Here is a 25,479-nt window from a genome sequence, read left to right as displayed (position 1 = left end):
TTCTGACCCGTTAAAGTTTGATTTAGATATGCCTTAGGACTCTATTAGGACCAGGTTACATGATGGTATAACCCTCTGGGACCGGTTCGTTGTTTGTCCGAGTCTTTTACACATTTCCGTTAAATGCTTAAAAGTTGACCGTAACGCCCTTTTTAATTTAAAACGAGAATTTCGGACATGTGAAAGAATCATAACCTTAGTTACTGATTTCTAAGCATGTCCCTAAAATTTCATGTCAATCCAAGGTCCAGAATAGGAGTTATGCTAAATAGCGCAAATTACGAAACTTTAGTAATTAAATAGCGCAATTAGCATAACGCCTATCTAAACCCGGATTTCGACACCAAACCTTTTACTCACTGATGTAAAATAATATTTTGGGATTTTTAAAGATTTTTAATTATTTTTAACCTGCTCATAACCTGCGGTTATGGCAACGGTTCGGTAAATACCGAATATACCCTTTTCGGCCATAACTTGAGTTCTACAAGGTCTTTTGACCCGATTCCAGTTGCTACTGATTTTAAATAATAAATAAAGTATTTTAGACTTTATAAACTGTTCGAGAAACTCAGATTTCCTGTAGAACTCATAAACCCCTTTTATAATCTTTAAAAAGACTGAAATACCCCTGAGGGGCATAATATCAACTTAAACTCGTTACGGGCATTATGGAAGGTATCCTACTGATACCACAACCTCTTTAAAGCATGTTGACTTAGGAAAACAGTGTAGGACTCTTACGGTTACCCGTTGCGCCTTTTGCGCGCACGGTTCGGCTTATGTAACTAGTTTACATAAATTAGCCGAAACGGGTCAAACCGTATTGTTTTGACCCCAAAATCCAGAGTATGATTATCATACCCATATAAAACAAGTCTTCAAACTTGTTGGGTCAAAATCACATTCCATTCACGGTTTTCGCCTTTCACACGATTAAACCGTAACTATACTTTGAAACTGACCGGTCTAAGCTGCGGCTAAATTAAAGACCCGTTAGGATTCTAATAGGTTAAATTAAACCTTTGTTCCAGATTAGGGGACCAGTAAAAGCTATCTGCAATTTATTTCAATTTAAGGAATTATACTTGCAAAGGTAAATACTTTTAACTTATTTTCCGTTATACGGGCTTGGGTTACGGTATCTAAAATACCGCTTGGTCGGGTGATGTGTGTAAAATGCAACATATAAAACACATCAATTAAGGCATAAAACTAACCCTTTTTAAGTACTAATGTTGGAAAAAGAGTGTTTTTGTCTTCCTTTTGTATTTTCAGGATGAAATGAGCTCAAAATCACAAAAGAAGCAAAAAGACCACTAATTCTACCATAAATACAAGAAAAGGAACAAAAGTGGACTGCCCGGACCCTCAACGGCACCTCCCAAGGCAAAAAGAAGGAAACAGAGTCTGAACACGCCCCGTGTCCAGCGAACACGGGGGCGTGCCCAGGAAGCAGCAGAAAAGACAAACCAGTAGAAGCTTCCATTGCCCACCACGGGGCCGTGTCCAGCGAGCACGGGGGCGTGGTGAAAGTACAGCAGGCGCATTAATTGTAATTCGCAATTACAATTAATGAAGAGAGAGAGTGTCAGGCGGGCACGGGGCCGTGTCCAGCGGACACGGGGCCGTGTCCAGCCTTCTGTTCTGCCTATAAATAGAGGAGCTTGGATTCATTCTCTCTCATCCCTTGGCACACCACCTCTCTCACACCTCATCCACCACCCACCACCACCATAACACCATCATCCACCACCATCATCCATTGTCCATCGTAGAGTGTGTGAGTCGTCTCGGGATCCAAGATTGATCGTAAGAGTTCTTGACAATCAAGGCCATGTTTGCCTAAGTCTCTTACATCACTTGGTGAAGACAAGTGTTTAGTATAATACTTTTTATTTTTAATCTTTTGCACTTTTTATTTGGTTTTGTATTAATGACTTTAATAACTAGTTACTTATGTTGAAGGTGATCTTTCCTTATCGTTTGTCCGTGGTGTCTTGGCGTTATTTTACTGTCTATATAAAATAAAAGATTTTCACCATTCATATCTCCACGGTCTATATGGAGGTATGTTGGCTACCTGGTCGGGGGTTAAGGGAACGGTTTGGTAAGGGTCTTGCCCTTGTTCAGCGTTTAGAGGTCCTGCTTGGGACCTGGGTCAAATTTAGTAGGATCTCCTTCAATGCCCATATGTATTGGATGGCGGGGATCCAAACTCTTTGACCCCCTCATAAGTTAACTACTATTAATACTATAACCCGGCTATTTAGGACTGTATCCCTGCTGACTCAGACTACTTAGCCGAGGGTAACGTCACCGCCAGAAGCGGGGCCTACCACAATTTGCATTAATAACTTAATTCATTATCTTTCAATAATCCGACCCTTTAGGATTGTATCCTTGCTGACTCAAACTACTGGGTTGAGGGTAACGTCGCCTTCAAAAGAGGGGCCTACTACAATAACTAAGATAATCTCTTAAACAAGTGCAAAAGTGCGAAAATAATCAAAGGTTATACTAATACACGTGTCGGATCCAAGTGATTCATCTTGTCTATCTGTTTTTATTTTATTTTTATTTTCAGCATTTAGTTAGTTTTTATTTTTCTTAGTTTAAAACATTTTTCTAACCTTTTTGATTTGATTAGACGTTGAGGATAAACCGGTATTAAAAGCTCTTGTGTCCTTGGACGACCTCGGTATCTTACCAACACTATACTACGTCCACGATGGGTGCACTTGCCCATATGTGTGTTTAGTGTTAGTAAATATCGTGTTTTATAAATTTAAAACTTGGCTAAAAGTGTAAAAAGGGCTTAAATATATATCTAAAAACATATATACACTAACACGCATCAAGTTTTTGGCGCCGCTGCCGGGGACACAAGGATTTTAAGAAAGTTAGGAATCAACGGCCTAATCATATTTTTTATTTTTTTTTTATTTTTTAGGATTTTTTTTAGATTTTTAGCTTCTGCAGAGCTCAGCACGTGGCCGTGCCTGGTCGGACACGGGCCGTGCTCAGCAAAGTTACTGGCAGTTTTTGTTTTTCAAGTTACAGAAGGCTGACCACGGGGCCGTGCCGGTGCAACACGGGGCCGTGTCCAACTTCCAGTAACTGGGATCTGGAAAACAATCACTGTATTTCCGACCACGGGGCCGTGTTCGCTCAACACGGGGTCGTGGTGAACCTTCTGACCGACATTCTTTTTTTGTTTTTATTGCAGGACTTGGAACCCGACACCATCCTCACGTAGTGTATGAGCTCCAGTTCCAATAAAGACATAAAAGAACCGCTAGAAGAACCCGAACGCTTTCTCAGAAAAAGGTTAAAAGCCAAAAACCAAGAGAAGGTTTCGGGTGATCCACCCCCAATGGCGGACCAACGTACCCTTATGGATTATCTACGGCCCACCGTAGGTAATCTAGGCGCCGCTATCAATGCTCCAAATGTCGAAGCCAATAACTTCGAGCTCCGACCGCATTTGATACAAATGCTCCAAAACTCCGCAACCTTCCACGGGCTTGCGGACGAGGATCCTCATCTACATATAACTAATTTCTTAGAAATATGTGATACCTTTCGGATCAATGGAGCATCAAACGACGCCATACGCCTCCGTATGTTTCCGTTCTCACTAAAAGACCGAGCGAAAGCTTGGCTCAACACCCTCCCAGCTGGATCGGTAAACACCTGGGATGAACTAGCCCAAAAGTTTCTATATAAGTATTTCCCTCCTTCTAAAACTGCTAAATTAATGGCTGAAATTAATACATACTCACAAGAGGACGGGGAATCCTTGTATGAAACATGGGAAAGGTTCAAGGAGCTATTACGCAAGTGTCCCCATCATGGCCTCGCAATATGGCAACAAGTATCCACTTTCTACAATGGATTGTTGCCACACACTAGGCAGACACTTGATTCTAGCTCCGGGGGACTTTTAGGTAATCGACGCCCACACGAAATATATAATCAAATTGAGGAAATTGCTCAAACCAATTTTCAATGGCACACTCCCCGGGGAAATAAGTCTATCGCCCCGGGCGCCCATAAGGTCGACGAAAGCACCTCTTTACAAGCCCAAATCGAGGCCCTTTCTTCAAAAATAAAAAAACTAGAAATGACAAAAACAGTCTCGGTTATGGCTTGTGAAGGGTGTGGTGGGTCACATGAAAATTGGAGTTGCATGAAAGAAACGGACGATCAACAAGAAATGGTAAACTACATTGATAATAGACCTAGGCCGTCGGGTCCTCCAACGGGAACTTACAACCAAGGATGGCGAAACCACCCAAACCTTGGTTGGAGGGAAACCGGCAATAGTAGTAACCAACAAACCCAACGAACAAACTTTCAGCAATCAAGAAATGAGTCACAAAATTTCACTCAACAACAAGGTGGACGAGAAAGGCTCGAAGATACTATATCTCGCCTCGTCTCCGACACTGATAAGAAAAACTCGGAAAGATTTCTACAATTAGAATCTAATTTTAGGAATCAACAAGCTAGCATTCAAAACATAGAAAAACAAATAAATCAACTAGCACAAAATTTTTCCGAGAGACCGCAAGGCGCATTACCTAGCAATACCGAAACAAACCCAAAGGCGCAAGTTCACCTCATCACACTACGAAACCGCACCGTAGGGCCTGCAGAAGTAACTCAACCAACGGAAGAAACAATGCCAACACATCTGCAGGAAAAGAACTCTCCTCCATCACCAGAACCTACCAAGGCTCCTCGAGTTCCATACCCCGGTAGGTTAATTCGTCAAAAAACCAATGAGCAATTCGCAAAATTCGAAAGTTTGTTAAAACAATTGCATGTCAATATTCCTTTTATCGAAGTCCTAACCCAAATACCCAAATACTCTAAATTTATGAGGGACTTCCTTACACATAAAAAGAAAATTGAAAATTTGCAATTAGTTAATTTAGGCGAAGAATGCTCTGCCCTCGTACTCAATAAACTACCCCAAAAGAAAATCGATCCCGGAAGTTTCACGATTCCATGTTCAATAGGGGAATCACCCGTTCGCAATGCCTTGGCCGACTTAGGGGCTAGCATTAACCTCATGCCCTCATCAATGTTCAAAAGGCTTGGCTTGGGAACCACGAGCCCTACAAAAATAAGCATACAACTCGCTGATCGATCAGTCAAATTCCCACAAGGTGTCATCGAGAATGTCTTGGTAAGGGTAAGCAAATTCGTCTATCCCGTTGACTTTGTCATACTCGACATGGAGGAAGACACCGAGGTCCCCCTTATCCTAGGGAGACCCTTCCTTGCCACAGCACAAGCAGTGGTAGACATGAATGAAGGGACACTGACTTTGAGGTATGGGGACGATGAGGTGAAGTTCGGAGTTGGGAAGAAAATAGAGGACGACGACCCAGTCAATTACATGAAGGTTATTGATTCAAGCTTGGATGCCGCTCTCCGACGGTGTAACTTGGGAAGCAAGGCACTCCACTCAGAAGAGATATAACCAGGAATCGGGTCTAGCCAAGGACCCTTATAAACGTGGCGCACCACGGAGGCATTCCGCGGATCTATCCTTAGTTTAGTTTAGTTTAGTTTAATCTTTTAATTTTTGCAGAATAAAACACACTCCTGGTGGTAATGGATGAAAAAGGGAACGAGAAAAATGGAACCATGCACGAAGAACAGAGCAACCCGACAAAAATCTCCGTCACAGAAGGCTCAACACGGGCCGTGCTCAACCAACACGGCCCCGTGCTGAACCCCTGCAGAAAAATCACCCAGTTCAGGTAACTGGACACGGGCCGTGTTCAGCGGACACGCCCCCGTGTCCAGGCTTCTGTTTCAATTCTGAAATTTTTGTTACTGGCACTTGACCACGGGGCCGTGCCCGGTGAACACGGGGCCGTGTCCAGACTGCCAGTAACATAAATCTTTGCTTTTTAACACACTTTTATACATTCTAATCAACCAAAAATATTATTTTTGGACACATTGAGGACAATGTGTAATTTAAGTGTGGGGGGGATGCTAAAACCTTGAAATTTTGCAAAATCCTAAACACAAGCCTTACACAAAACTCTATTGGAACCGCTAAACACCCCAATTTTTTTCAAAAAACTTTTTCTTTTTTTTTATTTACTTGTCTTGGTTTAAGTTAAGAATAACAAGTTCTAAAAAGGTTATATTTTTTACAAGTTTACAACCGATAGCGTCGTGAAAAAAAAAAAAAAGGAACCAACATAAGAAAATTATGAAACGGCATAACAAGTCTAGTTTAAAATTCGATTATATATGCTTGGTCACATTAAAAACCCATTCCCACAAAAGTGAGTTTTGAGCCTTTATTGAGCATAAAAATACACATATTTAGATTAAATGCTCATTTTTCGTTTCTTGTGTGAATAGCCGCTCGGTCCTTACAAATCTAGAACTTGCCACAACAATACATTCCCGGTCCTTACCAACTTAAACCCAAGTAAGTAAATGATGGAGGCATTAGGACTAACTATTTTTTTTTTCAAAACCATTATTTTTCATTTTTTTACCTACCCAAAAATCCCCCTAGAAAACCCCTTTGAGCCTAAACCTTTCATTTCATTACCCCAAAACAATTTTTTTTTTACCCACCAAGAACCTTTTTCATTTTTTTTCTTTTATTTTAGTAACAAGCTCGGTTTTTCGTCAACTTGCCCTTTCATGTGACATCAAAAAAAAAAAAAAAATCTTATATGAAGTCAAAAACAAACAAAAGCTACAAAAGCTTGTTTGGAGAAATACTTCAAAAATAATAAGTCACTAAAAACAAGGTATTTTACGAAAACCGACACTTGTTACGATTTTCGCCCTTTTTTTTTACTAACCACTAACCAACCACCCACCTTTAAAACCCAAGCCTTCACCCAAAAAGTCCTCTTGATATTTACAAAGGTAAAAAGTTAAAAAGGAGGAGGATTGATTGCTTGGCAAGCCTATGGAAAGACGTAAGTTCCGTGCCGCTCTCGAGTGATTCACTAAAATATACACCTTCGGCCGAGTGTTGAGTGATCTCCCGTGAGGTATGTGAACTTGTATATAAATGGAATTTTAATAAAACATGTTATGCCCGAATAAGTAATTTATCTTGTGAAAAGTTCAAAATAAATCATAACGAATAGGATTGTAAATAACTAAAAATAAAACCTATAAAAACCTTGGATTCCCGACACTCCAGGACAAGCTAAAAAACTTCTCTTCTACCTATTCCATTTGGGAGTGTAAGCCACATTTAAAGAGTTTTGCTTGAGGACAAGCAAAAGTTCAAGTGTGGGGGTATTTGATGTGTGTAAAATGCAACATATAAAACACATCAATTAAGGCATAAAACTAACCCTTTTTAAGTACTAATGTTGGAAAAAGAGTGTTTTTGTCTTCCTTTTGTATTTTCAGGATGAAATGAGCTCAAAATCACAAAAGAAGCAAAAAGACCACTAATTCTACCATAAATACAAGAAAAGGAACAAAAGTGGACTGCCCGGACCCTCAACGGCACCTCCCAAGGCAAAAAGAAGGAAACAGAGTCTGAACACGCCCCGTGTCCAGCGAACACGGGGGCGTGCCCAGGAAGCAGCAGAAAAGACAAACCAGTAGAAGCTTCCATTGCCCACCACGGGGCCGTGTCCAGCGAGCACGGGGGCGTGGTGAAAGTACAGCAGGCGCATTAATTGTAATTCGCAATTACAATTAATGAAGAGAGAGAGTGTCAGGCGGGCACGGGGCCGTGTCCAGCGGACACGGGGCCGTGTCCAGCGGACACGGGGCCGTGTCCAGCCTTCTGTTCAGCCTATAAATAGAGGAGCTTGGATTCATTCTCTCTCATCCCTTGGCACACCACCTCTCTCACACCTCATCCACCACCCACCACCACCATAACACCATCATCCACCACCATCATCCATTGTCCATCGTAGAGTGTGTGAGTCGTCTCGGGATCCAAGATTGATCGTAAGAGTTCTTGACAATCAAGGCCATGTTTGCCTAAGTCTCTTACATCACTTGGTGAAGACAAGTGTTTAGTATAATACTTTTTATTTTTAATCTTTTGCACTTTTTATTTGGTTTTGTATTAATGACTTTAATAACTAGTTACTTATGTTGAAGGTGATCTTTCCTTATCGTTTGTCCGTGGTGTCTTGGCGTTATTTTACTGTCTATATAAAATAAAAGATTTTCACCATTCATATCTCCACGGTCTATATGGAGGTATGTTGGCTACCTGGTCGGGGGTTAAGGGAACGGTTTGGTAAGGGTCTTGCCCTTGTTCAGCGTTTAGAGGTCCTGCTTGGGACCTGGGTCAAATTTAGTAGGATCTCCTTCAATGCCCATAGGTATTGGATGGCGGGGATCCAAACTCTTTGACCCCCTCATAAGTTAACTACTATTAATACTATAACCCGGCTATTTAGGACTGTATCCCTGCTGACTCAGACTACTTAGCCGAGGGTAACGTCACCGCCAGAAGCGGGGCCTACCACAATTTGCATTAATAACTTAATTCATTATCTTTCAATAATCCGACCCTTTAGGATTGTATCCTTGCTGACTCAAACTACTGGGTTGAGGGTAACGTCGCCTTCAAAAGAGGGGCCTACTACAATAACTAAGATAATCTCTTAAACAAGTGCAAAAGTGCGAAAATAATCAAAGGTTATACTAATACACGTGTCGGATCCAAGTGATTCATCTTGTCTATCTGTTTTTATTTTATTTTTATTTTCAGCATTTAGTTAGTTTTTATTTTTCTTAGTTTAAAACATTTTTCTAACCTTTTTGATTTGATTAGACGTTGAGGATAAACCGGTATTAAAAGCTCTTGTGTCCTTGGACGACCTCGGTATCTTACCAACACTATACTACGTCCACGATGGGTGCACTTGCCCATATGTGTGTTTAGTGTTAGTAAATATCGTGTTTTATAAATTTAAAACTTGGCTAAAAGTGTAAAAAGGGCTTAAATATATATCTAAAAACATATATACACTAACACGCATCATCGGGCAATTGACCCCAACTCATTAGTAGTTGGGTATTATCAATGTGACCCGTTTAAAAACTTGTTTTGTTGGCTTTACGCCTTTGGAGGCTTAATGACCATGTCCCGGATATCCTTGGCAGCATTTACGAATGGCCACGACCTTGACATCCCGGTGTAGGCGTACACCCGGCATTATGTCCATAACTATAAAAGTGTAGCCGTTAGTTACCCGCCACGGTTTTATGCTATGTGGTGTGTCTATTAAACTTTAACCCGGCACGACCCGGGCGACCGAACGCATAGTAACATGTAATTCTTTACAAGATTTGATTAGAAATTATCCCAAGTTATAAAGAGTTTGTGCCTTGAGCATTTAAACCAATTTTATTAAACATTTTACAAAAGTGTCAGTTGAATGTATTTACCAGTGTAAACTGATGTATTTTCCCAAAAAGACTAAATGCAGGTACTATGCGTAATTGGCTGGGATTTCTCCTTAGCATCATTAGAAGTCTCGCAAGCTTAAGATACCTGAAGTCTGTTGAACAATACTTTTGTTATTTTTGTTGATCCCCTGTGGATTATTATTTCGACAATGGTGATACATTGATATTACACTTAATGTTGGAATATATTTATCTTTATGCTTCCGCTGTGCATTCATATATATTGTGTGGTTTGACTATAATGTTGCCAACTACGTCACGGTAATCCCCCACCGGGACCACCGGTGAGACACGTGGAAATTGGGGTGTGACAGGTTGGTATCAGAGCCAACACTGAGTGAATTAAACACTAGCCTTTGTGTTTAATCTCAGTTACACAATTGCACATACTTGAGTCTAGACAAGAACATAGGACAAATTCGAATTGTTATTCCAAGTTTGTCTTTTTATTGGTTATTGTTATTTAAAGTTTTGAAAGCAGGAAATATGCTACCTGCAATTAGACGAGGAAGAGGAGGAAGAGGCAGAGGAACGATCATTACTCACAATGATCACGAGGCTGGACCTTCGAACATGCGAGCTCCTTCCAGTACAAGAAGTGAGGAACCACAGAGACGAAGGAGAAACCTTTTTGAACCTGCGAGACATTCTACCTCGCATAGCTCAACACCCTCATACCGACATTCTTTCGGACCAGACTCGGAAAACAATCCCAATAACCCTCAACCATCCTTTATACCTCTACAGCGATCTGCTTCGCACCGATCTTATGGCGATCCTTCACCTTTCTTCATAGGACAATTTAACCCGGCGGATTATGTCCAAGAGCCGATAGGGTATAACCCTTTAGGACCAGAGGACCACTTTTCTGAAGATAATGCAGTGGATATGGACGAGGATACAGACCCTGTCGAACCTTCAAGGGGTACTCCCAATCATCCAGTCGAGATCTCGGATGGGTCATCCTTCCATGGAACGCCCTATCAAGGTCCCAATAGCTACCAGGCGAGGTTTGACCAATGTAATTGGTACTTTACACCTTCACATCATTACTCGCCACATGATCAACAGCAACAACAGGATCCTTCTGAGGATTCGCGGTTTGTGGCAGTTATACCACCGCCACCGCCACCGGTTCAACCAGTAATTCCAGATCTGCCAAGGCGAAGAAGATCAGGCGCACGGATGTCCACCCGAGGAGGGGAATTTCATTTCAGCACCCCTCGCCACTCGAGTGCGAGTCACTTTCCGTCAGTACCTGAAGAAAAACCACAATTAGGGGAACCTTCTGGTCACCCTACAGAGGTGAATTCTGCACCAGTTGCACCACCTCCGCCACCGTTCGGATATGACAATCCGATACCAGCGTACGGCGCTTCCACGGCGTACAATCCGTTTGAGCAGCCGACTCACACGCACTACAACTATAACTATGATGCTGATCCATATGTGGTAGCGGCAAATTATAATGCTCTCCATGGAACCTCTTGGAGACCAGATTACTCAGCTCATGGGTATCCAATACCTCCTAGACCTCCGGTTCAGCAACCGGCACAGCAGCCACGTTTTTCTCCACCGGAGCAAGAAGAAACACTCCACCGCTTAAACCGTGTGGAACGAGACTTCGAACAAGAACGTAAGAGTAATCACGGATTTCTCAAAGGCTTAGCAAACCTACTGAAGGGAAGGAAGAAACGAGACCATTAGTCTCCTTATGTAATGTTGTATTTGCAATTTAGTCCCTGCGTGGACATTTATCGTATTTCAGTCCCTACGTGGACTTATCTTTATAGTCCCTGTGCGGACATCTATATTGTGTTGGTCCCTGCGTGGACTTGTTTTTCTATAAACCTCTGCGTAGGTAGTTATTTAATTATAAAGTCCCGTTTAGGGCAGCGTGTAATCGTATTCGAAGTTTATGGAATGTTATGTTATAAATTTCATTTTTGTTATTACTATATATGAAATAAATCAAAATCATTCCTTTTAAATTTAAATCTGCCTAAATAAAGAATCTTAAGAGTGAAACCTAGCCAGGTGTCTTTATAAAGATCCGGCCAAGATGGTAAGACCTGATTAAAAGATTCAGATTCCCTGTTAACCTCTGTAATCATGTTAACATTCATGGCAGATGTGATTCGTTAAAAAAAAAACCGCACGCGTCATTCTGTATAAAAATCCTTCTAAGGATTTCAAAGCCCAAATAAATGATTTATAAATCATAGGTTAAATCATCAATAAAGATGATCACTTGTTAAGCATCCATTAGTGATGTAGTGCCTACGGGCCAAACTTATTAAACATCCATTAGTGATGTAGTGCCTACGAGCCATAATTATTGTCATATAAGACAAAAGACAGTGGTGGTCTATGACTCCCTGTCAGAAAGGGTAAAAGGACTACGGTTCAAACCTTCATACCTTGATTCTCTGTAATCTCGGCTAATATTATAAAAACGTCCTCGTGACTAGGCTTTTATGCCACTAGCAATATTGTTTGTAATTAGGATAATTATGTTCAAATCCTAAATAAAAGTGAGTAACAAATTAACCAGATATGGTCTCTGTTACCATGGTTAATGAATTACCATGAAAGACAATTCCATAATAAACTCCTAAATAAAATTTTCGTTATCTTCTGTAACAGATTCAAGTTACCATGGCTGATCCTAGTGGAGAAAATAGCCACTCGAAAGAAGACGAATATGATAACGCCCAGGTTCATTTGACGGGCGCAGAACTGAAAGCTCTTGTCGCAATGCTGTTAAGGCAGCTCTGGATCGACAATATGAGGAATATACTGAATCTCGGAGCAGAACCATATCCAAACCACACTCCAAGCCGAAAACCCACTCAAAATCTCACAGCAAACCACCGCCAAAGCCTAAAAAGGACGATGATAATCACTCGTCCAATGAAAACAGTGTCCGTCAAGAGAGAGTGTATACTGATGCGTCTCGCGCCAGGGGCTGTACCTACAAGTATTTTGTATCTTGTAAGCCCCGAGACTTCACTGGGGAGAAAGGCGCAGTCGATTGTATGACGTGGCTTGACGAGATGGACACCGTGGTGGACATCAGCGGCTGTGCAGAAAGAGATGTGGTAAAGTATGTGTCACAATCATTCAAGGGCGAGGCCCTGGCTTGGTGGAGGTCGTTGGTTCAGGCCTCGGGAAAGGCTGTTCTATACAGCATGACATGGGAGGAATTCGTTTCTCTCATCAAGGAGAATTACTGCCCTCAACATGAGGTTGAAAAGATAGAGACTGACTTCCTGTCCTTGGTGATGACAAACCTTGACTGCCAAGCTTACCTAACGAGCTTCAACACGATGTCCCGGTTGGTTCCATATCTGGTAACCCCGGAGCCAAAGAGAATTGCTCGTTTCATCGGTGGGTTAGCCCCCGAAATAAAGGCAAGCGTAAAGGCCTCTCGGCCAGCGACCTTTCGATCTGTAGCCGACATATCTTTGTCCCTCACTCTTGATGCGGTCTGACAAAGATCGCTGAGGAACAAAGAGGCTGAAAAGAGAAAGCGTGAAGATGATACTTCACGGAGGTCGGGCAAGAAGCACCGTGGAAACGGTGATAACAAGAGGGGGTCGGAGCCAAGGAAGGATGGGCAACAGTCTGGTGAGAAGCCCAAGTGCAAGACTTGCAAGAGACATCACTTTGGAAAGTGTAGGCTCGAATCAAACTCGCAGACTCAGTCGAAGTCGTATGCTTGCGGGTTGTGCAAGTCCAAGGACCACAAGACCGTGGACTGCAAGAAGAAAAAATTTGCAACCTGCTATAACTGCAGCGAGAAAGGGCACATTAAAAGCAACTGCCCTAAATATGCCAAGAAGCCGGAAGAGGCCAAGAAGACCAACGCAAGAGTCTTCAGGATGGAGGCAAAAGAAGCAGTGCTGGATGATAACGTGATCACAGGTACTTTTCTCGTAAATGATATCTTTGCAAGAGTACATTTTGATTCGGGCGCTGATAAGTCTTTCGTAGATCATAAATTTTGCAAATTGTTGAATATGCCTGTCAAAACCTTAAATGTGAATTACGAGGTAGAGCTAGCAGATGGAACCATAGAAACCGTCTCCACTGTGTTAGATGGATGTGTGATATCCATTAAGAATCACTCTTTTCCTCTATCTCTACTTCCCTTTAAATTGGCCGGTTTTGACCTAGTATTGGGTATGGACTGGTTATCTCACAACCAGACCCAAATCGTCTGCAACAGAAAGCAAGTGGTGATAAAGACTCCGTCTGGTGAATCGCTTACCATTCGGGGAGATACCCAGTACCGATTGCCTGAGCAAGTGACTATGCTCAAGGCTTCAAAATGTCTAAAGAAAGGTTGTGTCATTTACATGGCACAGGTGATTATTGAAGAGCCTAAACCGAAGATAGAAGACATTCCCGTCATTTCGGAATATCCAGAAGTTTTCCCTGAGGATCTACCTGGTTTGCCACCAGATAGGCAAGTGGAATTCAGGATCGATATCATCCCTGGAGCAGCACCTATTGCTAGAGCACCTTACAGGCTAGCACCAACCGAAATGAAGGAGTTGAGGACCCAGCTGGATGAACTATTAGCTAAAGGTTTCATCAAACCTAGTTCGTCTCCCTGGGGAGCACCTGTCCTGTTTGTTAAGAAGAAGAACGGATCGATGCGTCTGTGCATCGATTATCGCGAGCTTAATAAGGTCACGATAAAGAATAGATATCCCTTGCCGAGGATCGACGATTTGTTCGATCAGTTACAAGGGGCAAGTTACTTTTCGAAGATTGACTTGAGGTCAGGCTACCATCAACTGAAAGTCAGAGATGAAGACGTACATAAAACCGCATTTAGGACTCGTTACGGTCACTACGAGTTCCTAGTGATGCCTTTTGGGCTCACTAATGCACCGGCTGCGTTCATGGATCTCATGAATCGCGTCTACAAGCCGTACTTAGACAAGTTCGTCATCGTTTTCATCGACAACATTCTTATATACTCAAAGAACCAAGCTGACCATGAGAAACACCTTCGCTGTATTCTCAAACTTCTACATCATGAGAAACTCTATGCCAAATTCTCCAAGTGCGAATTCTGGCTACGAGAAGTCCAATTTCTAGGACACATTGTCAGCGAGCGTGGTATCCAGGTGGATCCCGCTAAAGTAGAAGCTGTCATGAATTGGCAAGAGCCAAAGACGCCTACTGAGATTCGTAGTTTCCTGGGGTTAGCAGGATATTACAGGCGTTTTATTGAAAATTTTTCAAGGATTGCTGCGCTCTTAACTTCCCTGACCAAGAAGAAGATAAAATTTGTTTGGGGCCCTAAGCAGCAAGAGTCCTTTGATATTCTGAAGCAAAAGTTGAGCAACGCTCCTGTACTGACACTACCAGAAGGTACCGAAGAGTTCATGGTTTACTGCGACGCGTCACACACTTGCATGGGATGTGTGCTCATGCAGAAAGGCAAAGTTATTGCCTATGCTTCGAGACAGTTAAAGGTGCACGAGAAGAATTACACCACCCATGACTTGGAGCTGGGTGCCGTTGTGTTCGCACTAAAACTGTGGAGGCATTATCTGTATGGTATCAAGTTTGTGATCTATTCTGATCACAAGAGCCTTCAACATCTGTTTAATCAGAAGGAGCTAAACATGAGGCAACGCCGTTGGATGGAGACTTTAAATGATTATGATTGTGAAATCAGATATCATCCCGGCAAGGCAAATGTAGTCGCTGATGCCTTAAGCCGAAAGGAGAGGGTGAAACCCATCCGAATCAATGCCAAGAGCATTGAAGTGAAGAATAATTTGATTGAAAGGTTGTTAGCTGCACAGCGAGAAGCTGTGTTGGAAGCTAACTATCCTAAGGAAAAGTTAGGAGTAACTGAGGAGCAGTTAACTCTTAGCAAGGACGGAATTTTACGATTAAATGGACGAATATGGGTTCCAATTTATGGAGGACTACGAGATGTTATCCTCCAGGAAGCCCATAGTTCCAAATATTCTGTCCACCTTGGAGCTGATAAGATGTATCAGGATCTAAAGGCAAATTATTGGTGGATAGGCTTGAAAAAGTCTGTAGCCGCTTATGTAGCAAAATGCTTAACTTGTGCGCAAGTCAAGGCTGAGCATCAAAAGCCATCTGGCTTGCTACAACAGCCTGAACTTCCTGAATGGAAGTGGGAATGTGTAACTATGGATTTTATTACCAAGTTACCCAAGACAAGGAAAGGAAATGACACAATATGGGTTATAGTCGATAGACTGACTAAGTCAGCTCATTTCTTACCCATCAAGGAGACTTATAGCTCCGACATGTTAGCCCAGTTATACGTTGATAAGATTGTAGCCTTACATGGCATACCTGTGTCTATTATCTCTGACCGGGATACTAGATACACGTCGCATTTCTGGAAGAGTTTCCAGCAATCTTTGGGCACACGTTTGAATTTTAGTACGGCTTACCATCCTCAGATAGACGGTCAGAGTGAGCGTACTATTCAGACGTTGGAAGACATGCTACGTGCATGTGCTATCGATTTGGGTGGTAGTTGGGATAAGAACCTACCATTAATCGAATTCTCCTACAACAATAGCTACCATTCCAGCATTAAGGCTGCGCCTTTCAAGGCATTATACGGTAGAAAGTGTAGATCGCCTGTTTGTTGGCGGAAGTTGGAGATGTCCAATTATCAGGACCAGAGATAGTTTTCGAGACGACAGACAAGATTGTCCAGATTCGAGACCGTCTCAAAGCTGCCCGAGATAGGCAGAAGAGTTACGCGGATCCAAAGCGTAAAGATTTTCACTTCGAAGTAGGTGAAAAAGTGTTACTTAAAGTATCACCCTGGAAGGGGGTGATGCGTTTCGGTAAGAAAGGCAAACTAAGCCCGAGATACATAGGACCTTTCGAGGTTATCGAACGTGTCGGGTCAGTTGCCTATAAGTTAAACTTGTCAGAAGAGCTCAATGGAATTCACAATGTGTTCCACATCTGCAATCTAAAGAAGTGCTTTGCTGATGAATCATTGGTGGTCCCACACACAGATGTGCATACAGATGAGAGCTTGAAATTTGTGGAGAAGCCTTTGTCGATTGAAGATCGACAGGTAAAGAAGCTTCAAAGGAAGCATGTACCTATAGTAAAGGTCAAGTGGGATGCCCGTAGAGGTCCCGAATTCACGTGGGAGGTTGAATCCACAATGAAAGAAAAATACCCTTATTTGTTTGAGTAAATCTCGGGTCGAGATTTATTTTAAGGGGGTGAGGATGTAACACCTCGAAATTTTGTGTCCAATAATGTGTTAACATGTGTCATGAGTTTACACATGGCATTAAATATTAAATAAAGGACTAAAGTTGACAAACCTTGAAAGTATGTAAATTTGAGGGTTATAAATGTCAACAAAGGGTAAATATACTGTATAGTAACCCTAAACGATGCTCGTACCTTCAAACGAATAAATCATGGATCGTACGGAGCGAAACGCGGAAGAAAGTGAGAGATTACAAGCTACAGGGGTTAACTGTGTCAACATGTTTAATTATACCACTGAGTGACCCTTTGACGAACCCGAGGCTTTGTAACAGTAAAAAATACTCACTAGAATATATTATATAAATTTCGCGAAGTTCCGTTTTAGAACGAGAAAGTTATGATCAAATTCGTATGAAAGGGGTTAAAAGCGTCAATAATAAAAGTTAAGGCTTTTCGGATAGTAATTAAACTAACCGGGGACTTAACAGTGCGGGTAAAAGGCACGAGGCCCTTAACGGCAAATAATCAAGGGCCAAATCGCAAAGTTACCCCTTCGAAACCAAAAGATCAAGTTAATCATTACAAAAGATTTGAAAATCTTGAAATTCAGGCCTCAGGCGGCCCGCCTGAGTGAAACAAGCAAGTCAATGCGGGCCGCGAGCCACCTATAGATACGTTTCCTGACATGAAGATCCAGGCGGCCCGCGTCCATGTTGCATGATCCTAATGCGGGTCGCGTACGAGTCCCAGATGCAGAAACTTTGGACAGATTCAATGATTTAGCTTGTGAACGTACTTGTGAGCATTAATTGAAGCATGGGCGCCCTCTACTTGCCCCCTAGCACCAAGGGCCACCTGCTGATCATCCATGACTCAATGTAGGGTGAGTTGTGATGATCGTAAGCTCAATATCTCACTATAAAAGCCAATGCATTGTGCACAATTGAATCACACCTCAAAACCTGCCTTCTGATCATTCTTGGAGCTCTCAAGCATTCCTCTATCATTCTTAGTCGTGCACCAAGCTTCTGTAAGTTGCCTAACCCTTTGTGGTTTCGTTTTTCCATAGTTTTAGCCTAAAAGTCAATCCGTCGTAATTAACGATTGACTTTGCGATAAATCACGAATGGTCCTGTGATTTGTCGAATCAAAGATAGTTATATGATGGTAATCATGTGGGCATTAAACCCCTAAAAGGGCACCCTCTGATTCCCACTCTAACTAGATCAAATATCGAGTCAAACGTGCTTAGAAAAAGTCAACAGAAGTGTCATTTTGCGATTTCTTGCATAATCTGTAATGTAGATGATATGTAACCTGTTTGAACACTCATAAAACATGATAATAAGTATATAAACTAATTTAAGCTTGTTTGATCCGACCATTTTCCGTTTAGACCTGGTTCGGAGCCGAAAGTCGCAAAAGTTTGACTTTTGCATTGACTTCAGTTCTGACCCGTTAAAGTTTGATTTAGATATGCCTTAGAACTCTCTTAGGACCAGGTTACATGATGGTATAACCCTCTGTGACCGGTTCGTTGTTTGTCCGAGTCTTTTACACATTTCCGTTAAATGCTTAAAAGTTGACCGTAACGCCCTTTTTAATTTAAAACAAGAATTTCGGACATGTGAAAGAATCATAACCTTAGTTACTGATTTCTAAGCATGTCCCTAAAATTTCATGTCAATCCAAGGTCCAGAATAGGAGTTATGCTAAATAGCGCAAATTACGAAACTTTAGTAATTAAATAGCGCAATTAGCATAACGCCTATCTAAACCCGGATTTCGACACCAAAACTTTTACTCACTGATGTAAAATAATATTTTGGGATTTTTAAAGATTTTTAATTATTTTTAACCTGCTCATAACCTGCGGTTATGGCAACGGTTCGGTAAATACCGAATATACCCTTTTCGGCCATAACTTGAGTTCTACAAGGTCTTTTGACCCGATTCCAGTTGCTACTGATTTTCAATAATAAATAAAGTATTTTAGACTTTATAAACTGTTCAGGAAATTCAGATTTCCTGTAGAACTCAGAAACCCCTTTTATAATCTTTAAAAAGACTGAAATACCCCTGAGGGGCATAATATCAACTTAAACTCGTTACGGGCATTATGGAAGGTATCCTACTGATACCACAACCTCTTTAAAGCATGTTGACTTAGGAAAACAGTGTAGGACTCTTACGGTTACGCGTTGCGCCTTTTGTGCGCACGGTTCGGCTTATGTAACTAGTTTACATAAATTAGCCGAAACGGGTCAAACCGTATTGTTTTGACCACAAAATCCAGAGTATGACTATCATACCCATATAAAACAAGTCTTCAAACTTGTTGGGTCAAAATCACACTCCATTCACGGTTTTCGCCTTTCACGCGATTAAACCGTAACTATACTTTGAAACCGACCGGTCTAAGCTGCGGCTAAATTAAAGACCCGTTAGGATTCTAATAGGTTAAATTAAACCTTCGTTCCAGATTAGGGGACCAGTAAAAGCTATCTGCAATTTATTTCAATTTAAGGAATTATACTTGCAAAGGTAAATACTTTTAACTTATTTTCCGTTATACGGGCTTGGGTTACGGTATCTAAAATACCGCTTGGTCGGGCAATTGACCCCAACTCATTAGTAGTTGGGTATTATCAATGTGACCCGTTTAAAAACTTGTTTTGTTGGCTTTACGCCTTTGGGGGCTTAATGACCATGTCCCGGATATCCTTGGCAGCATTTACGAATGGCCACGACCTTGACATCCCGGTGTAGGCGTACACCCGGCATTATGTCCATAACTATAAAAGTGTAGCCGTTGGTTACCCGCCACGGTTTTATGCTATGTAGTGTGTCTATTAAACTTTAACCCGGCACGACCCGGGCGACCGAACGCATAGTAACATGTAATTCTTTACAAGATTTGATTATAAATTATCCCAAGTTATAAAGAGTTTGTGCCTTGAGCATTTAAACCAATTTTATTATACATTTTACAAAAGTGTCAGTTGAATATATTTACCAGTGTAAACTGACGTATTTTCCCAAAAAGACTAAATGCAGGTACTATGCGTAATTGGCTGGGATTTCTCCTTAGCATCATTAGAAGTCTCGCAAGCTTAAGATGCCTGAAGTCTGTTGAACAATACTTTTGTTATTTTTATTGATCCCCTGTGGATTATTATTTCGACAATGGTGATACATTGATATTACACTTAATGTTGGAATATATTTATCTTTATGCTTCCGCTGTGCATTCATATATATTGTGTGGTTTGACTATAATGTTGCCAACTACGTCACGATAATCCCCCACCGGGCCCACCAGTGAGACACGTGGAAATCGGGGTGTAACATTAAATATTTATTTCGTGAGAGTTTTGGTATTATTTTGGAGTCGTAATTTCATGGTATTCATAAGTTACGTTATTTTATCCTAAAAATAACATAACTAGTTCACAAAATAAACAAATAATCACAGAAGAGTTTTGGTATAAAATATATATTCTAAATATATATTTATCAAATTTTATTTACGAAAATCAACCTCCGGCACTTGGTATTTTTGTAATAAAAATCATGGCGAAGTTTATTTTGAAAACAAGGTTAAAATATGTTTATAAACACTTGCTAGAAAAATATTTTCTAAGTGTTGGAATTTTAGAAAAATTTCGTCAGAGTTTCCTTTGTAAATGGAGGTGTCCATGCTTACTAGCATATCATTTTCTTTTCAAAAATTCATTCAAACAATTCTCAATCAACAACATACAACCTCTACTTACCAAACTTGCCAAAAACAAGCATAAACTATAAACTCATGAACTTGAAACTTTATAAAAATGGGTAGTAACTTACTAGCATACTTAGTAAGTCTTGTTATCTTTTAAAATGTGATTAGTTCTTTAAAAACTTTATTTTTAAAGAGTTTAAGTGTTTACAACTTCCAAACTTATTTTCTAAAAATATTTCTCATGAAATTTTCTTGTCATACAAGTGTTTCTACACTTGTTTATCCACCAAAAATGTGATTAGTTTATGTAGGATCCAAGCTTTAATGAAACTTATATTTTTCACTTGGTTCTTTCGAAAAACCACTCATGAATCTTTAGATCTACATGATTATAACCTACTTTGATCTTTATTTTTCAAGAAAACATTCATTCATTCAAGTTCATAGTTTATGTGTGGATGATTCCATCATCCTACAACATTTTTACTTTCTCATCTTGCTAGATCATGTTTTTAATCATGATCTAGCAAGACCATATGATGATCCATATCAACTACATGAGTAAACAATAACCAACAAGCATCACCACACATGAATATCATGATTTCTTAATCATTTTAACAATACTTCATCACCAAGTTAGTTTATGTTCAAGACTTTGTTTATGGTCTTTAGTGTTTCTTGAGATTTCATCATACTTTAACTATTAACCATCAAAAACATGAAGTGGATGAAGATTCAAGAGACTTACCACTAGCTCAAGGCTAGGGAGTTCAAGTGACGAAATGTGGTGGTTAAAAGAAGATAAGATAGGTCCTTGAGCTTCCGAACACACCGAGCTTAGTTGTTTGCACTTTAACACCTATGGATGCTCTTAGAATGGTTGAAAGTGATTGGATGATGATGGTGATGATAGTGGTGGCTCACGGCCGAGATAGAGGAGAGGGAGAGAGTGTTTGAAGTGTTGGTGTGTTTGTGAATGAGAAATGGCTATGTCTTAAGGTCTTTAAGTAATGGTCCTCCAACACTTCTTTGTCCATTAGGTCTAATGCTCCCCATAAGTACATACAAATCCATTATACTAATCAAGAAAATCAAGTGGTGGGGGCCCACTTCACAACCAGTTATGGAGGGGGGGTTGGTTTAGTTGAGTTTCAATGGTGGTTAACTTAGTTAGTTAGATATTAAGTAATTTAGTTAGTGCTTTATGTGTATTTATGCAATATATTGTGTGTTAGGGTGTTCGAGGACCCTAACTAGCTCAGAAATAGAAAAACAATGTTTCTAGCATTATTTTGGTGTTCCGGGTAATGTCCGGTTGTTTGGTTTGATACTGTCCCGTTAAAGTGCTTAATTAATCCGTAAGGTGTCTTTTATAATACTTTTTGTGACACTTTTAATTCCCGACACTTTGGAAAGTATACAGGACAATTTTGTCAAGTTTTTGCACATTACTAACATAGTTAAATGCTGAATTTTGTTATTAAGTGCAGAATTCTGCATTCAGAGTGTGTTTTAGGCACTTCCCGACACTATAACTATCACCTAGTGACGCGGTTTTATGGTCCTCACTTCCCTACACTCCCTACTAGTGTAGTACCCTGTCTCTGGCTCATACTGGCCTCAAAAACATTGTCTGTCTAGGTGCTGGCATTGTCAGCATGTTTTCTGGGTTATCCGCTCAGTGTGCTAACTGTGCTTTGTGCATCAAGTTTGTCACTAAAGTTTGTGTGAAATAAATGGAGTGATAGTATGAAATGTGATGCATATGTATGTATGTAACAGAAATCAGAAAACAGTTTAATCACAGTTGTAATCAAGCACAATCATTAAGCACAAATTAAATATTAATTAAGTGTACGGATACCTGTAATTGTGAGGGTTGTCACATTTTTCAGTCCGATATCGCTGCCGCAAAGCGCAATGGCGTTCACCGGAGCTCCGGTGGTTGAGCGGTAGTTGTGAGTTCTTATTTAGAAGTTGAAACGGGCCACCGGCTCTTTTGTTTAGAGTTATGTTGGTTCGATGTTGTGCGCTCTTGATGTAAGCCCTAATTTTATGGATGATATCTGATGTTGTTTTACTTGATGATGGTGATGTAAACCCTAATTTTGGGGTGATCTGAGGCTTGGAGACTGTGGCAGTGTAGGGCGGAAGTAAGTCGTTGCCGGCGGCCGTTTCAACTTCTAAGTTCTATGACGAAGATCATTGATTGTTTGAGGTAATCCACTACTTTTTCATTTAATTTTACGTTTTATGCTTCGTAGCATACATATTTTTTCTTGGTTCCGAGAGTGAAAACTCAACAGGAGGTCGGGTGTTAAAGTGTGTGTGTTTCTTTACATAAAGTGTCATCCATAAAGCTTTAAGATTTTGAACTTAAGTTTCTTAATAAGTTAATATACATGCATTATTTGAACTTGACTTCATTTGGGTTTTACAAATCGTGAAAATTGTAGTTGAGCTCGATAAGTAGTTGAAAAATGGAGATCAAATATTTCTGAAATAAGCTTGAGCTTGAGAGCTTGATGTAAAAGCATGAAGAGAAACCCAATCATCATAACATCAAGGTACCAAAAAGATTAATTTTTTCATGAAAATATGATGCTCATCAAGAGTAGGGTTTCATCAAGAACTTTCTTTTAATTTTTTTTATTATTATATTTAGTCTTACTTTTCCGATGCAAATAATAATAGGGCTGAGTGTCCTGACCTGAATTGCAGATCCATTGTTCCAAAGGAAGTCTTGGAAAGATGGAAGAGCATTCTGTGCGAGTCTGTGATCATGGAGTCTGATAAGTTCTACTGCCCGTTTAAAGATCGTTCTACAATGTTGGTTGATGACGGTGGGGTTGCTGTGACACAATCAGAATGCCCGAATTGCAACTTAAAATGAATGAAGAAAAAAAGACTTTAGGTCTACAACCCAATCCAGGACGAAAAAGCTTCAAGCAGCTGTTTTTTGCTAATATTGTAGACCTAAAGATCTTTTGTGCTTCATTTGTTTTAAAAATTCTGTTTTTTTTTTTTTTGTTCTATTTCAATAATTTTTATAGAAATTGGTCAGTTGGGTGTTTGGGCGGAGGTTTGATCGAACCGAATTCAATAAGGTTTTGAACAAGATGATCGTGTTGAACAACAGAAGCATTTTATGGAACTTGCTTGCAATTCTTGAAAATATATTATGTGTTTAAGAAAGTGTTTATTTTTAGATTTTCAGATTTTAATAGGTGTCCAATTCATCTGGTGGATGAAGAATTGATTGGTTATTACCTTAAAGGGAAGGTCCAAGGGCTTGAAATCAAACTTGAAGTGATTCCGTTGGTAGAAACGTCCAAATGTGATCCATGGGAGTTGCCCGGTGAGCTTCGTTTTTTTAACAAAATTTGATGGTTTTAATGCATGCAAGGTGTTTGCTTTAATGCCTCAATGAAAAAATTCACTTCACATGTGGTTGAATTGATTCGTTTTAAAGTCTCGGTGTGTCTTTTTCTTTTATGTCAAGATTAAGAACTGAGATCATGAAACTTTTTAGAAAATAATATGTTTATAGAATCTTTTTTATCTTTAAAGATGGGTCATGCAAAGTATATAGTCGTTTACTATGCTATCCTTGGCACATAATATATAATCCTTTACATCGTTAGTTTGACCATGTCTTTAAAATGTATATAATCGTTTACATTGTTAGTTTGACCACGTCTAATAAGCATTATATGTCGTTCTGCGGATTAGGGACAACATAATTCTCTAAATATAATTATTGTGGATGGATATAAATTGTTTATTGTTATAATCTAAAGGTGTTATCGAAGAACTCGCGTCTGCGGTGGTTGGAGGAGTGGTGTTGTTTTCGGTCAACGTGCCTAACAAAGATGCTGAAAGAAGATTCGAGTGAGATTCTGCGGCTCCGATTTTGACGAATTTGAGTACGATAGTGCCGAAAAACGGATTCTGCGGCATAAGTTTATGGCGAGACGGTTGGCAAGAACAAGGTAGTTTTCTGATCATGAGGGAGTTATCAATCCTTTTGGTGATGCTAAATATGTAGAATTATGTTGGGTTTTTTGAATATATCATGACCACTTATAATATTAATAAAAATATGAAGATTATCCACCTTTTTATTCTTAATATAAAAAGATTCTATATCACATTCAACTATCCTAAAGCATGGTATTAGTGCCTCTATTTTTATCATTTGTACATTTTTTGATAAACTCAAAAAACCTAACAGACGTCTTTTGGTATTAGTGCTTGCATGTTAGAGCCTCTGCTTTTGCAGTTTGTACATTTTTTGAAAGAATATGCTAGCATAGTAGTTTTACTATGCTCCTTTCGTTTTGCCATTTCCTTTTGACATCAGACGCCTTTAGTCCTTAAAAGACAATAGAGGTGCCATAAAATCCATTGTCAACGGGGTCTTCAATAGAAATGCCGAAACAACAAATACCGTTGGCACACCACCTGTCAAATCCACCTCAGCTGCGACTCAAGCAACTCCAATTCCTAACACACCAGCTGCAACTGCAACTGAAGATGAACACGCATTCGCAAAACGACAGCTTTTCCAAACACCAGGTATGTACTTATATAGCTCACTAATAAACTCACATAGTTTAGCTCATTTGACAGCACAAGGGTATGACGTTGTAATCATAGTTTACAGTGTAATGAAGCACATACCCAACGCTGACTCCTGCTATTAGCATTGGGTTAGGCATTGGACAGAAAAATGAGGTGTTCCTACTAGCATGCCGGAGGCTATGACGGCGCAGAAACGAAAGGCCTTTTAAGTGCTATAATACTCCCTTTCGGAAGCTGATCGAGTTATTGGTGGGTTGTTTCCCAAGTGGAAGAATATATCATAGGATAACAGGTCGAATGGAGTTGAAGACAGATTTCTATGTAGGTCTCATGGTGGTTAGGTTAGGCTATGCTCTGCTTCGATGCCAGTTTCAAGTGTACAATATGTTCTCATATTCATGTCAAGCCTTATCTATTTGATAAATGGAAAAATATAAGATTGTCGTGTTAAAGAGGCGTGAAAAGAAAAA

At 40.3% G+C, this 25,479-nt stretch overlaps 1 protein-coding gene, 1 long non-coding RNA gene and 1 other non-coding gene across 9 annotated transcripts in view; 1 reads left to right on the top strand and 2 right to left on the bottom strand.

Moving 5' to 3' along the window:
- Positions 1-22,409, bottom strand: part of LOC118479559 — a 25,127-nt gene extending 2,718 nt beyond the window's left edge. Inside the window, exon 1 of the long non-coding RNA XR_004859723.1 lies at positions 22,290-22,409. This is a non-coding gene — a long non-coding RNA (uncharacterized LOC118479559). The remainder of the gene's footprint in view (positions 1-22,289) is intronic.
- Positions 3,755-3,861, bottom strand: LOC118482873. Its single transcript, XR_004869093.1, has one exon. It is a non-coding gene; the product is annotated as a small nucleolar RNA R71 (small nucleolar RNA).
- LOC110875657 lies at positions 22,291-25,479 on the top strand. 7 transcript variants are annotated; one of them, XR_004859721.1, is made up of 7 exons: positions 22,291-22,465; positions 22,567-22,643; positions 22,882-22,992; positions 23,147-23,783; positions 24,226-24,417; positions 24,789-25,003; positions 25,085-25,479. XR_004859721.1 is itself a non-coding variant. In XM_035974131.1 (7 exons), exons 1-5 carry the CDS (start codon positions 22,448-22,450, stop codon positions 24,318-24,320), a joined length of 453 nt encoding a protein of 150 aa, XP_035830024.1. In that variant the 5' UTR covers positions 22,291-22,447; the 3' UTR covers positions 24,321-24,417; positions 24,789-25,003; positions 25,092-25,479. The 7 variants fall into 7 exon arrangements, 3 of the variants coding, with proteins under 3 accessions (XP_035830024.1, XP_035830021.1, XP_035830026.1); XM_035974131.1 differs by lacking the exon at positions 22,882-22,992 and having other exon boundaries at positions 23,147-23,268; positions 23,643-23,783; positions 25,092-25,479; XM_035974128.1 differs by lacking the exon at positions 22,882-22,992 and having other exon boundaries at positions 23,147-23,268; positions 23,643-23,783.

The sequence above is a fragment of the Helianthus annuus genome, chromosome 1 (genome assembly GCF_002127325.2).
Source record: "Helianthus annuus cultivar XRQ/B chromosome 1, HanXRQr2.0-SUNRISE, whole genome shotgun sequence".
Taxonomy (NCBI): Eukaryota; Viridiplantae; Streptophyta; class Magnoliopsida; order Asterales; family Asteraceae; genus Helianthus; species Helianthus annuus.
Note: the sequence above shows the minus strand (reverse complement) of the source record. Positions and strands in the feature narration are given on the sequence as shown.